General features: G+C 38.2%; 1 protein-coding gene across 3 annotated transcripts in view; it reads right to left on the reverse strand.

Moving 5' to 3' along the window:
* Positions 1-13,879, reverse strand: part of GUCY1A2 (guanylate cyclase 1 soluble subunit alpha 2) — a 221,775-nt gene that overhangs the window by 71,734 nt on the left and 136,162 nt on the right. For all 3 annotated transcript variants that reach the window (XM_087721159.1, XM_087721160.1, XM_087721161.1), the window contains exon 6: positions 6,045-6,188. In XM_087721159.1, coding sequence (XP_087577285.1) covers positions 6,045-6,188 — 144 coding nt within the window. The remainder of the gene's footprint in view (positions 1-6,044; positions 6,189-13,879) is intronic.

Consider the following 13,879-nt stretch of genomic DNA (forward strand, 5'->3'; position numbering starts at 1 on the left):
TCAAGCTTTCCTTAGGAAATATCGAGTAGCCTTTCCTAAACTAATTCCAAGATCCCTCATTCTCTTTTCCTCTTTAAATATTTCTGCAATTTAAAACAAAAACCCTACATACTCTGATTCTGTTGCTGTATCTCTATGTGCTGAAGTTCTCTTATAAAATGTCCACCATACTGATAACCACAATAAAAGTTAAAGGTTTCCCCATATCAGTTGTGTCTCAGTCTAGGGGATTGGGGTTTCTTAACTGAGGGAGCCATGTTGTCCAAAGACAATTCCCTGGTCATGTGGCTAGCATGACTATATGGCGAGTCACAAGGAATAGCATTTCTTGTGACTCAACATAAGGTGTAGCACTATACTGAAGTGGTACCTATTTATGTACTTGCATTTGCATGCTTTTGAACTGCTAAGATTCCAGGAGCTGGGACAAGTAACGGGAGCTCACCCCGTCATGTGGTATTTGGGTCTCTAACCCGTGGTGTCAGCATTCTAGCTGTTAAACTCAGTGTCTTTAACGGCTGAGCCACTGTGGCCCCCAGTAGATAGAGCAGATAGATAATGACAGTTTCTACTCTCCAGATGGGTTCTCACCAGTAGTGGGATTCAAAAAAAATTACGACCGGTTCTGTGGGCATGGCTTGGTGGGTGTGGTGTGGCAGGGGAAGGATACTGTAAAATCTCCATTCCCACCTAACTCTAGGGGAAGTTTATTGCAAAATCCCCATTTCCTCCAGATCAGCTGGGATTCGGGAGGCAGAGAATAGATGATAGGGCCAGTCAGAGGTGGTATTTACCAGTTCTCCAAAGTACTCAAAATTTCCACTACCAGTTCTCCAGAACTGGTCAGAACATGCTGAATACCACCTCTGATTTTCACTCAAGCCTCAACACTATTTGAAATACAGTTCCCACAAACCCAAAGTGGATGGAAGATGTAAATACCTTTTGTTACACTATCACTGTAAGTGGCAAGGAAGGGAAAATTTATCATGGGCCTTCAAGTGGTATGGATAAAGGCCATTTGCCAATATTAATGCTCGGGGTCATCTTTTAAGCAAGTGAGATAGTAGCAGCCCAAAATGCCTTTAATTCTGGAGAATATAATAAACAAAGGCCAGTATTTAGGGAATTCCTCTGCCTTTGAGTACTCCATATTTTGCTACAGGGCAATGAAACCAGCCAAAGTGTAATCATTTGTAATATCACCCATTTAATTTTAGCTTAACCTTTTTAGTGGGAATTTTTAAAGATTTCCGTAGCTCAAATAGCATCTATGATGCATTGTTGAGCAATGCTGAAGGAAATGTAACATCAGAACTTAACATTAAATGAGACTGACATAACATAATACATAAAGTGGATTTTAAAAATAAATAAATTAAATAAGGGCCAGCTATTGAAAGTTTCTCAAATAACACCACCAACCCTCCTGACCTAATAGTAACACTAGCACCATAATTTATACTAGTGTTATAGAAAAGAACAACTAAAAGACATTTTAATGTTTCAGGCAATTCCACGACAAAAATCAGCCAACAGTGGGACCATAACAACCAAACTATTTTTACAGTATAACGCAGAGGTTCATTACTAGATGTCAGAGGCAACCAATTTCCCCTTACACCGTTATGAAAAATTAGGCCCCTAAAGACAACTAGCAAAGGAAATCATCCATGTGTAAAAGTAACCTTGCCTGCGTGTGCAGTTAATGGCAATATAAATCTGAGTGCATAGTTTCACTGATATGGAAAGTCATCATGAGCAAACTGTTAACTAAATATGGATGAGGATGTTTTTGGCATCAATAATCACAGACTGTGAAAGTATGTGTATATATTGGGATTCTATATCTTTGTTACTGGCACTGTTGTTAAAAACCAAAATATCAAAAGCTTGGGGAAAAGACGTAAACATCTGCATGTTCAGTTTTTATCTTTGTTACAAATCTTTCTAGGAGATGCATTTGAATGAGCACTAAACAGCAGCTTTTTCTTATGCTTGAAGAATACTGGAAAGACTGTTTATGTGGGAAGGAAATTATATGTTTGATATATAAATCTTTCTGTGTTTAGAAACACTGTTTTTTTTTAAAAGGCATTTCCTGCAAGACAAAAGTGCCAACACTTTTGAAATCGAACATCACAATCTAATGGGGAAAAAAATTATGCCGTTAACAAATTTTCAATCACAGCTGGTCCTCGATTTACAACTTTAATGGAGCTTGCTCATTGTAGTCCTAAGTCATGATGGTCATAAAGCAAGTCATTGCAAGACCAGACCTGTTTTTACATTTTTTTTGTGACAGTCATTAAGTGAACCCGTTGTTCATTATGAGGCATTTTTTTCCAAAAATTGGAAACAAATGTTGCAAATCAGTCATATGACTATGGGATGCTGCAACAGCCATAAATGTGGACCAGTTGCTTAGTGCCCCAAATGCAGTCATGTGGCTTGGAGGAGGCAGCCAGTGGAACTTTGGAACCTGGTCATAAGTATCTTTGGGGGAGGGGACGTTTGTAACTTCAACCAATCACCGAGTGGCAATTAGACATTGAGAACTTTGCTTCTCTCTTCCTTTCTTTCTTTCCTTCTCTCTTTCCCTTTCTTTCTTTCTTTCTTTCTTTCTTTCTTTCTTTCTTTCTTTCTTTTTGTTAGTCTCCTCTTTTGAAATTCATCACAAAAATAACCACTTCTATTTAGCTAGGTAGTTAGTTAGTACGTTAGTTAGTTAGTACGTTAGTTATAGCTAGATAGTCTCCCCTTTTGAAATTCATCAGAAAAAATATTAGATGGATGGATGGATGGATGGATGGATGGATGGATGGATGGATAGATAGATAGATAGATAGATGATAGATAGATAGATAGATAGATAGATAGATAGATAGATAGATAGATAGATAGATAGATAGATAGTCTGCTCTTTTGAAATTCATCACAAAAAGTTTCTCCGTGGCCAATCATCAGATGATCCTTACTTTCTCCATTTCTTATTACGATCTCATAATATAGAATAGTATGTGTGTATGTGTATGTATGTATGTATGTATGTATGTATGTATGTATGTATGTATATGTGTGTGTGTGTGTGTGTGTGTGTGTGTGTGTGTGTGTGTTATGTCAAAGCACCTGGTATGCCCAAATATGGGAGGGAGCATACTGCTTCCCTTTTGCCTTTCATGATTATACAAAACAACTGTCAGCCCTTTAAGGTAGTCCAGATCAGGAAACCAGAATCATGAAAACGAATACAATTTTTAATGTAAGGTTAAACTAAAACAGAACCTTGCAAGTCCAAGTGCGCCTCTCTGCTCCTGCCCTTTACATTCCAGAGAATTTTGAGACACTTTCTCTACCCCATTCCTGCTTTGACCTCAGTAATTCTCTTATCTGACCATTGCTGTGATTGTGGTTCTTCCTCCTGTCTCCCGAGGTTATTCTCATATCCCATTGCATTCCTATGCCAAATAAATTAAAGGAATGAGACAATAAAATATATTTAAATTTACTTTAGAGCGTTATCATTCTTTATAACTCAGCATATGGATTATGCAGCCACATTGAAATGAATAAAATAAACAAACCCCTAAAGGGGCACTGTTCTCCATATTTTTCTGGCCTTGTTCCTGTCCATATTACCCATTTCATTTATTGTCTCATTTTCTTTGCTGATGAAGAAAGTTATATCAATGTCAACATGAAGCTATTAAGTCTCCATTACTGAATGAAGTGGGTTTTTTTTAAAGGAAAAGCTGAGATTTATTTGCACTATGTGTAATGCAAGTTCATTAATTAATTTAAACTTTAATTATCTGGAGTTTAGTGTATCTTATGGAATACCTGCTGATAAATGGCATGTTATTATACTCAATTTATTAAGAGATACATGAAATTTAGCACTATTTACATAGGATTAGTTCTTGTTATAGTCCCGAATTTTAGGTCGAATTTTAGGTTGGGCTAATAATTGCCTTAGCTCTCATGCCCATTCTTGATATCCTTCTGGGAAAATCCTTTCACTTGACAATTTTAATGATTTATTTTTTTTATTTGTGTACATTTAAGACTGCTTACAGAAAGAGTAAATTTAAAATAAAGTCTTTTTTTCAAATTAAGTGCACTGTTATCCATGCAAAGTTGAACTAATTAATAAGAACTAATAAATAAGGACATGCTTATGCCATCAAGAGAAACAAGGAAATAAAGTATAGGAGCAATGAGTTGTTATTATGGTGTTGGCCTTATTTTTGGGGAGGTCTTATTATTTTTGAGGTGCAGGAGGCGGCAAGCATGGTCACCTCATGGCTGCTACTGTGTTGCAATATTTTCAAGGAGGGCTTATTTTCAGGGGAGGGCTTATTTTAGTGCATGTGCTTAAAAGCCCAATTAGGCTTATTATCTGGGAGGTCTTATTTTCGGGGAAACGGAAATAAATAAAAGGAAGAACAGTAAACAATGGAAATAATAAAGCAGGAAAAAATAGAAAAGAAAAAGAAAGAAAAATAAGTAAGATTATAAAGAACCAGCTTCTGATCTTTGTGACAACAGGCATACATTTTTACTTTGCCCTGTCTCTGTATGGTTACATCATAATTTCCATCTTTCCATAAGTTACCCTTTCTAATATTCAAACTCATAAATCACAAGTCCATTTTTCTCTTTTTCAGTAAAAAAAAAACTACAAGGAGTTTTCAATCATTACTAAATGTAGCTGTTGATCTTTCTCTAATCGAACATGTTCATCTTGTCATTTCTGCTAGTTCTGTCAACTTCACTAACTATTCTTCATTGTCTTTCAGAGTTTTTTTATTTTGCACTTATAATGTCACTTGAGTAATCATGTATATATAAAAAAACACTTCCATGTCTATTGTCTAATACAATGCCCATTAATCCCAGCTAGAAAATAAATTGATTTCAGTTAAATGCTGATCTTTAAAATTTCTTGTTTTTTTTTTACAAATCCACCAGGTATGCCAAAATGACCCTTCATGCTGTGCACGTTGCCAACATGAATTTGAAGTACATATTTCTCATCTAAGATTGCATGTGAAACAACAAATCTTCAATCAAAGATATCAATCCTAAAGCTTGCCAGAATTTTGGCCATTTCTCTTCCAGTGCAATGAACTTGAAGTAAACTAAGTGCATTAAGTTTACTGGAGGCTTGATCTCCTCTTTTTAATTTTATTTTATCCCATCCTTATTTTTATAGATAACTCAAGGCAATGAACATACCTAATACTGCTTCCTTTTCCTATTTTCTCCACAACATCAATCCTGTGAGTTGGGCTGAGAGAGTGTAGTCACCCAGATATCTTTCATACCTAAGGTGAGATTAGAACTCACAGTCTCCTGGTTTCTAGCCTTGGGCTGTAACTTCTCCATAAATATAGACACAATGGGGAAATCAGGGTTTTGTTTATCTGATAATTTGCTTCTAAAGATCTGAATCTCAGAATACTCCAATTACCAAACCAAAAGATAACTGAGAAGCTACGTGTTGCCTATGGATGATGGGTCTAGGAAGTTAAAACAGTATGATGGACTCCAACTATTTCCACAGCAGACAATCAGAAGTCCACAAGGAAAGCATAACTGGTTTCTAGCACTAGCACTTAGACTAATGTACCACTTCACAGAGCTTTGCAGCCCTCTCTAAGTGGTTTACAGAGTCAGCATATTGTCCCCAACAATCTGGGTCCTCATTTTACTGACCTCAGAAGGATGGAAGGCTGAGTCAACTTTGAGCAAGTGAGAATTGAACTGCTGAATTGCTGGCAGCCGGCAGTCAGCCGAAGTAGCCTGCAAGTACTATATTCTAACCATTGTGCCACCATGGCTCTTCTCAACCCTTTGCCAATGCCTTACCAATGCCCGAGTAAGTAATTAAGTGGGATATTATCTTGGACCATCATGCTCATCCTACCACTCACCTTTTCTACCAAGACTGTTAACTTTAGATACATTATTCATTATGTTAGCAAGCATAGGCTGCTCTTTTCGTTTGTCAAACTGCTGTAAATATATAGAAAAGAAGGTACCTTAATTGGTCTTCCATCTGGTGTGAGCACCTCCTCTGACAGCTCCATCATCTTCAGGGCCATGAGGGCAATTGCCTTTGCATGATTCAGGTTCTGCCTGTGTAGCCCAGCCGCCACGCAGTATGCATCCCCTATTGTCTCCACCTGCAGCAATCAGGCAAATCAAATGCAAACATATGATAATGAGTGTGGAATCGGTACCATTAAGTATTTACAATCACCAAATACTGTTTAAAAACATGTCAGCAGAGCATCAATAAGAGAAGCTATTAAGACCAGGGAGTATAATTACCCTCCACGTTTGTAAACAGACACCATCAAATCTTGTCACCTCGCTGCACTTATTTTCCCTAGTGAACAAGAAACGATTGCACTCAACAACAAAGTGAGTGATAAGAGCTTAAACCAAAAGAAAGTAGATTGTTTGGATTATCGTTACACAGATGACTGGATATGTAATACCAGTAAAAGAAAAAAAAAGTGCCTATGTGCTTTTTCCAAAGGTGCTTTTTTCAAGAGGCAACTGGACTTTCTGGTTTTTCTTTGAAGAAGTTTCGCTTTTCATCCAAGAAGGTTCTTCCGCTCTGACTGGATGGTGGGGAATGGAAGGATTTATACTCCTTGCAGACATATGGTCATTTGCAGGCTTTTAGAAGGTTGTTAAGGTCACCTGGAGGTTTAACTGGGTCATCAGGGTCACCTGAGTGGTGCAAAAGGGTATGGAGCCTTCTTGGAACTGTTGAAAGGACTTGTGTTGTAGACTGGAGATAGATGATGTCGTATCCCTCCTCCTCTGTTGAGAGAAGGCTATTCCATTTTGACATAGATGGCTTCTTTAACCCCTCTTTCAAACCAGCGATCTTCTCTGTCTAAAATATGGACTTTGTTGTCTTAGCCCTCTCTCAACAGGAAAAACGACAACCATGACCTCGATGACTGAGAATCTCCATAGACATGTCTACATGTTCTGCAACCATGGTTCACATTTTTGTTTAGATTGGGGCCCGTTCTCAAGGTATTTATTTGTTCTTTTCATTATGTTACAAGGGTTATAGATTGCTTCCATCAGATTCAACTCTTAGAGGCATACTAGTGCCACCTTCCTAAATCGGATTAAAGCAACTAACAAAATACAGAATCCCTATAATTCCACAATGTAGATAGTCCTCTCTTAACAATTCAAATTCACTCAAATTAATCACCTAATCCCCTAATAATTAAATTCAGCGGCCAGTCAAAGTTATGATGGCATTGAATAAGGAGACTTATGACAGGTACTTGTAGTCTCTGTGATTGCAATTCAGGTGCTTGGCAACTGGCTCACAATTATGGCAGTCACAACATCCTGCAGTCACATGATTGTGCTTTGTAACTTTCCCTGCCAGCTTCCAACAAACAAAGTTGACCAGCAGGTCACAAATAGGGATCACAATCATATGATATCACATTTAACAACTCCGCAGGGTTTGCTTATGAACAACTTGCACTGCTGCAACTGCAGTCATCAGATGACACAATTATAAAGTTCGCAATTGGACTTTATGACAAGGCTTAATGTTGGAGTTGTTGGTCCCAATTACTGTTGTTAAGCAAGGGCCTGTATCACAGTACAGGGTCAGGAGGACATCATTTTCCCAAACGTAACTAAAACATCTTCCATCTGGAGTTTAGAGATGACTAAAGTGCAGAAGGTTGACAGCACTTTTTGTTTAATATACAGGGTAGTTTTGTGGGGATTTGTCTGTGACAAGTTTTAGTCATCCAGGTAATGTTTGTCCCCAAACAGACACCTAGACTTCCTTTGTTTTTCCTTGGAGACATTTTGCTTCTCATCCAAGAAGCTTCTTCAGTTTGGACTAAATGGTGGGGAATGGAAGGATTTATATTCCTAGCAGTCATCTGGTTATTAGCTCTCTTTCTGAAAATTATTGAGGTCACTCACTGGGGTTTATCTGTACCTTCAGGGCATAGGTGGTATTCAGCAGGTTCTCACCAGTTCTGGAGAACTGGTAGCGGAAATTTTAAGTAGTTCGGAGAACCAGTAAATACCACCTCTGATTGGCTTTGCCTCCATCTAATCTCTGCCTTCCCAGTCCCAGCTAACCAGGAGGAAATGGGGATTTTGCAGTAACCTTCTCCTGGAGTGGGGAGGGAATGGAGATTTTACAGTATCCTTCCCCTGCCATGCCCACCAAGCCATGCCACGCCCACCAAGCCATACACACAGAACCGGTAGTAAAAAAATTTGAATCCCACCACTGCTTCAGGATCACCTGAATCAGAGTGAGCATGGAAATGGGTGTGAAACATTCTTAGGACTGCTGAATGTGTTGTAGACGTGGGATAGGTGGTATTGTACCCCCTCCCTGTCTGTTGAAAGAGGGTTATTCAATTTTAACATAGGGGGCCCTCTTTCAAACCAGAGTCTATCCAGAATGTGGACTTTTGTGGAGGTTTTTTAAAAGAAGATCTGAATATCTGTTTTATAGAGACGTGAAGCAGACTCTGATGGAGTCAATTATCTTACTTGTCCTAAGGAGAGATTCTTAAAGGGAGGCGAAGGATACCAAGCTGACTTTGATTTGAATTCTTCTTTAGTATTCAATGCCTGACAGTGCAGGCTAACAATTTGCAACAATAGTATTTTAACTGGTATACACAGTCATAAGTCCACCCAAAGGCTTGTAGATCAGAGGAAAGGCACAAGAGTAAGGAAGCAAATAATGCAAGTCCAGGCTAGGTAATTTTCTTTCTTCTTTTATTAGCATTCCTGCTTTGAATTGCGCCTTTAAATCACAGAGAAACAGAGCAAATATTTTGCAAGCAAACTTTCATCTCTCTCTTTGTTCACGGAAATATAGCCTTAAAATATTGTTAGAAGTCCCATGGTTTTAATCAGAAATAGAGGATAAAAGTCTTAATACTAGCTCAGGTTAGCTAGATGCAGGCTGCAAGAAAAAATCCATCTGGAAACTGAATTAATTCCTAATCAAGTTAATTAAGATATAATTAATCTGTTGTGACAATATATGTTCTATCTATCTATCTATCTATCTATCTATCTATCTATCTATCTATCTATCTATCTATCTATCTATCTATCTATCTATCTCATCTATACACACACACACATATATGTATATGTGTATACATGCCTGCAGCCACTTTTCTTTTGGGTCTTTGGCCTGCCATACTTTCTATTATTCTGCTATGCATTTTCTATTATGGGAAAATGGGAGGGGGGATTGTAAGGAGTCGCATGCTATGTAGCCACAACAAAATTCTTTTTAGAAAGCCAAGGTCATCTTTTGTCTCTGCACCGCTGCACCTAACCGGAACTCGATGTGTGGAACTGCCAGCATGGCAGTGGAAGATTGGACCATGTGATGGACTTGTAGGCATGAGGGCAAGATCTTGAACTTTCAACTGGTTGGGGAAAACCAAGAAGCTTTCAGATTCAGGTTTTCCCAGATGTGCCAACATGGTTCTCTTAATAAATTGGAACTTTGAGCAATATTTTGCCTTGGACTCTATTTGGAACCCTGATATACACACTGTATAAGAAACTGCCATCATGTTCAATGGACTTTATATCTTAGCATACACATATGGGCTCCATTTAAAAATTAACTGTTTTGGAAAACATCTTTTTAATTACCAAAACTCATTTTGTATTGACTATAACTTCCACACTGCCATTGCAATTGCTATGGATGGCTTATATCTTAAATATTACTATCTGATAATAAATATTCCTAGGCTATATTCTTTATCTTCAAGACTGGTAATAGAGGGGAAGTTAATGATTAAGATGAATGCCAGTAAATGTCTGCAGACAAGCAGAACCATGATGTACATGTGTGCATCAGTCATTCAAGGTAGACCAGACTAGAAAAATGGTAGTAGAATGTAGTCTGGATTCCCAGGAGGAAGGAAAGTGTGGTCCAGATGAGTAAGATTAAATCAGTTTTTCCCTAGCTGTTCCCAGAATATATGATTGTGCATATAGTTGTTTTAATCAGGCAAGATTCTGTCTGTAGCTGAAGAACAATAAAGGAAACTACTCTTAAATAACAGGTTGTTCTTGACTCTTTGGGCCTGACAGAAACCAAAATCATGATTGCTAATATTCCTTTTTTTTTTACAATAACAGAATCTTGCAAGTCAGAATGTGTCCTTTCCTCTCTTCCTTTATCTTCATGACAATTAAGGAAGGATTTGTCTGAGATGCTTACTTGGATTACAGTTCTAACTTAAACTCAAATTTCTTTTCTCAAACATCTCTCTGTCCTCTTGGTAGCAGCTCTTCTTACTATTTCTCAAGATGCCCATTCCAGTGTATCCTACCTCATTTTATTTTAGAACTGTGTACAGTTTATTATTTTTTCTTGCACCACCTTCAAATCAAAGAGGATAACAAAAGTAACATTACCTTATCTGGATTGCACAAATCAAGATAAACAGATGGCAGCATCAAGACACTGAGAAATCTAGAGGTCATCCAGAATTGGGCATTCCCCAGACAAGACAATCAGCTACATACTAAAGATCTGGTAGCGGTGTGTTATTTGTCTAACCTAAACCTTTTTCTCTGCACTACCACCTAAAATAACAGTTATTCAAGAAGACATATGTAATTAAATGATTTTGCTTTTCTATTTTTTTTCCTCACCCAGTTGCAGGAGTAAAAAAGCTACAGTAATGGAAATACAGTACTTCTCTGCTTAGTACTTGGGAGCTGTTCACAGTGCTGGAAGAGAATTGGCTGCACAGTATTTGAATAAACTCCATATGTGCTTGGTAGAGTATGAGTAGTCCAAGGGACACTTTGCCTGCCTGCCTGCCTGCCTGCCTGCCTGCCTGCCTGCCTGGCCTGTCTGCCTGCCTGCCTGCCTGTCTGCCTGCCTGCCTCTCTCTGTGTGTCTCTGTCTCTCTCTCTCTGTCTCTCTCTCTCTTTCTCTCTCTCTCCCTCCCTCCCTCAATACATGGTCAAGACAAAAACACCTGGAATGGATGGAATGCTGTTACACATCAGATCTAATGAGCGGGAATATATGAGGAAACTCTCCATTTCAGAGCACAGTTGCTGATATGTGGCATGTGATTTTGGAAAAAAATAGCTACAGTTAACCCTCTAGACCTGTTACCAAGGTTCAGTGGAAAAGTATGTTTTAGTATATTTTTTTATGTTATAACATGTTTTATAATTTTTCCCATATTTCAATTCCACAGGAGTCATAGCTCCTGGATTTTAGATGCATTATGTAAATTAATCCAACTGAGCTACATTGGTTCAAAACATTTTGCCCTATGACTCACTGTTTTGCTCAATTAAAGATTGCAGGACACAGCGTTTTAGTATATAGATTCTTCCACTTGTTCTTCTTGTGGCTCAAGTTTCAACAAGGGCTTACACATTTTAGCAATATCGTATCATTAGTACTATTACAAACTCCCTCTTATGTTGTCCATAAAATATTTTATCTACTTTAAATTGTTCTGGTAATCTTGCATAAGAAAACCACAAGGACATTCTTCTATTGTCAAATTTTCTTTTGATTTTTATTTTACAATCCCCTTGAGCAAATTACAATAAGTTAGCCATTTATGTTTATTTATTCTATCTTGTCTTTAAAATGCTTTTTGCACTGAGCCACAAGGGTATTTTCAGGCAGAATCAAAATTTATATTTATTCCATACTCTGAATGGCCCGCCTGACATAATGATTTTTAATATCTACATTACTCCCTTTTTACAACCCTGTAATCCAGTGGTGAAATTCAAATTTTTTTACTACCGGTTCTGTTGGTATGACTTGGTAGGCATGGTGTGGCTTGGTGGGCATGGCTTGGTGGGTATGGCAGGGAAAGGATACTACAAAATCTCTAGTCCCACTCCATTCCAGGGGAAGGATACTGCAAAATATCCATTCCCATCCCACTCTGGGGCCAGCCAAAGGTGACATTTGCCGGTTCTCCGAACTACTCAAAATTTCCACTACCAGTTTTCCAGAACCTGTCAGAACCTGCTGGATTTCACCCCTGCTGTAATCCCTTAATTTGGGGCAGAGTCGAGGCAAATGGATGGAGCTGGGCATTTATTTGGCCAGATCCCCTTCCTGATGCCTATGTGGAGTTTGCAGCAGATATTTTTTTCTTTGCACCCTAGGATAGAAACATCTGCGACTTCCTAGAATTGAACTCAAAACTTTCTGAGAGAGAGTCGAGGGTCTTCACTACTAAGCCACCACACCACTCATATTTAAAATCTACATTATCTGAGAGTAAATATTCATGCCACCCAAATCTCAGATCCTGTCCTTCTAATTCAAATAGTCTTCGATTTGTTAACAATCTCCCACTCTCATCCAAGCAGAACAACAGAATGCAAAACATAATTTCAGATGTGGTAGACCCAATCCTCCTCTTTCTTTTACACCTTGTAGCAGCACATATTTTTTTGCCCTGGCATATAAATTTAGATATATCCTTGGCAGTGTTTAAACGGTATCTCAGTTGTCAAAATAGGTATTGTCTGAAACAAAAATAACATTCTAGTTAAAAAAAATCATTTTAACCACTAACGTCCCATTTTAATGTATCTTGTTTTACTTTATTATGACATTTCATGTCATAATAAAGTTATTTTGAAATAACAAATTATTCATGTTTATCATAATTATACCTAAATATTTTACCTTCTTCTCAACCTTATAAGCTGTCTTATTCTTCAGTTTTCTTTGATCTTATATTGTTATGGGTTTTTTTTTTTGCTAACAACTTTGGCTTCTATTTATTAATCTTCAGTAAAAGGGAAGCAGTACACTCTGAGGGACTATTTTCTGTCTACCTGTCATGGTTTCCCTGAAGAATTCATCCTTGAAAGGAGCAGGAGCATAAGGTCAGACCCAGGAGGCCACTGCGGGTTTACAGCACTCAGTAGCGAAGGGAGACAATCCAAGCCACATTGCTGAAAATATAATCGCTGGTGTAGATAAAGTAGCTAAGCTGCCTTCCCTGACTGTTAAAAAAAACAATTTCCTAAAAAACATAGTATCTGCCTATTGGTAAAGGGCTCTGCATGACTGGACAGTATTCTAAAACTAGTTCATAAACTAAGAGGTCTATAAACATTAGAGTTGCTTCAGTGGGTTAACACGTATATGTGTTGCTTTCCAGCTAATCAATAGTATAGATCAATGTTTCTCAACCACAGCAACTTTAAGATGTGTGGACAATGTCTATGAAGACTACAATCTTAAAGTAGCCAAGATTGAGAAACGTTGATATAAGTCAGGGGTAGTCAACCTTTTTATACCTACCGCCCACTTTTGTATCTCTGTTAGTAGTAAAATTTTCTAACCGCCCATCGGTTCCACAGTAATGGTGATTTTATGAAAACCTAATGAAAAATTTTAAATAATGCTATGATTTTTTTTTTAAAGTCAATTAAATTAAAAAAAGGAAAGTGCTTCAGTATTGGACAAAACCCCTACTTCCCACCATGAAACCTGGAACGCCCACTAGTGGGCGGTAGGGACCAGGTTGACTACCACTGATATAAGTAATACTTTGGCTTGCACCACAGGGGTGGGTTCCTACGTGAACCGATACCTGTTTGCTTACGTTTGTTTTGCTTGTGCATACGCAGTTTGCTGTTAATGGTTGTGTGCATGTGTGAAGACCATTAAAAGCTCATAAACAAGATGCCACCAATGGCAATGGAGCCTAGGAAACCCATTTGGGGGCATGGCCAGCTGGGGTTGCTGCTGGTTCTGTGACCCAAGCCAGATTAACACCAACCGGTTCGGACGAACCAGGAGCAACCCACCTCT

The sequence above is a fragment of the Thamnophis sirtalis genome, unplaced genomic scaffold, assembly GCF_051295495.1.
Source record: "Thamnophis sirtalis isolate CommonGarterSnake01/CBP01778 unplaced genomic scaffold, rThaSir2_p1.2 scaffold_8, whole genome shotgun sequence".
NCBI classification, from domain to species: Eukaryota; Metazoa; Chordata; class Lepidosauria; order Squamata; family Natricidae; genus Thamnophis; species Thamnophis sirtalis.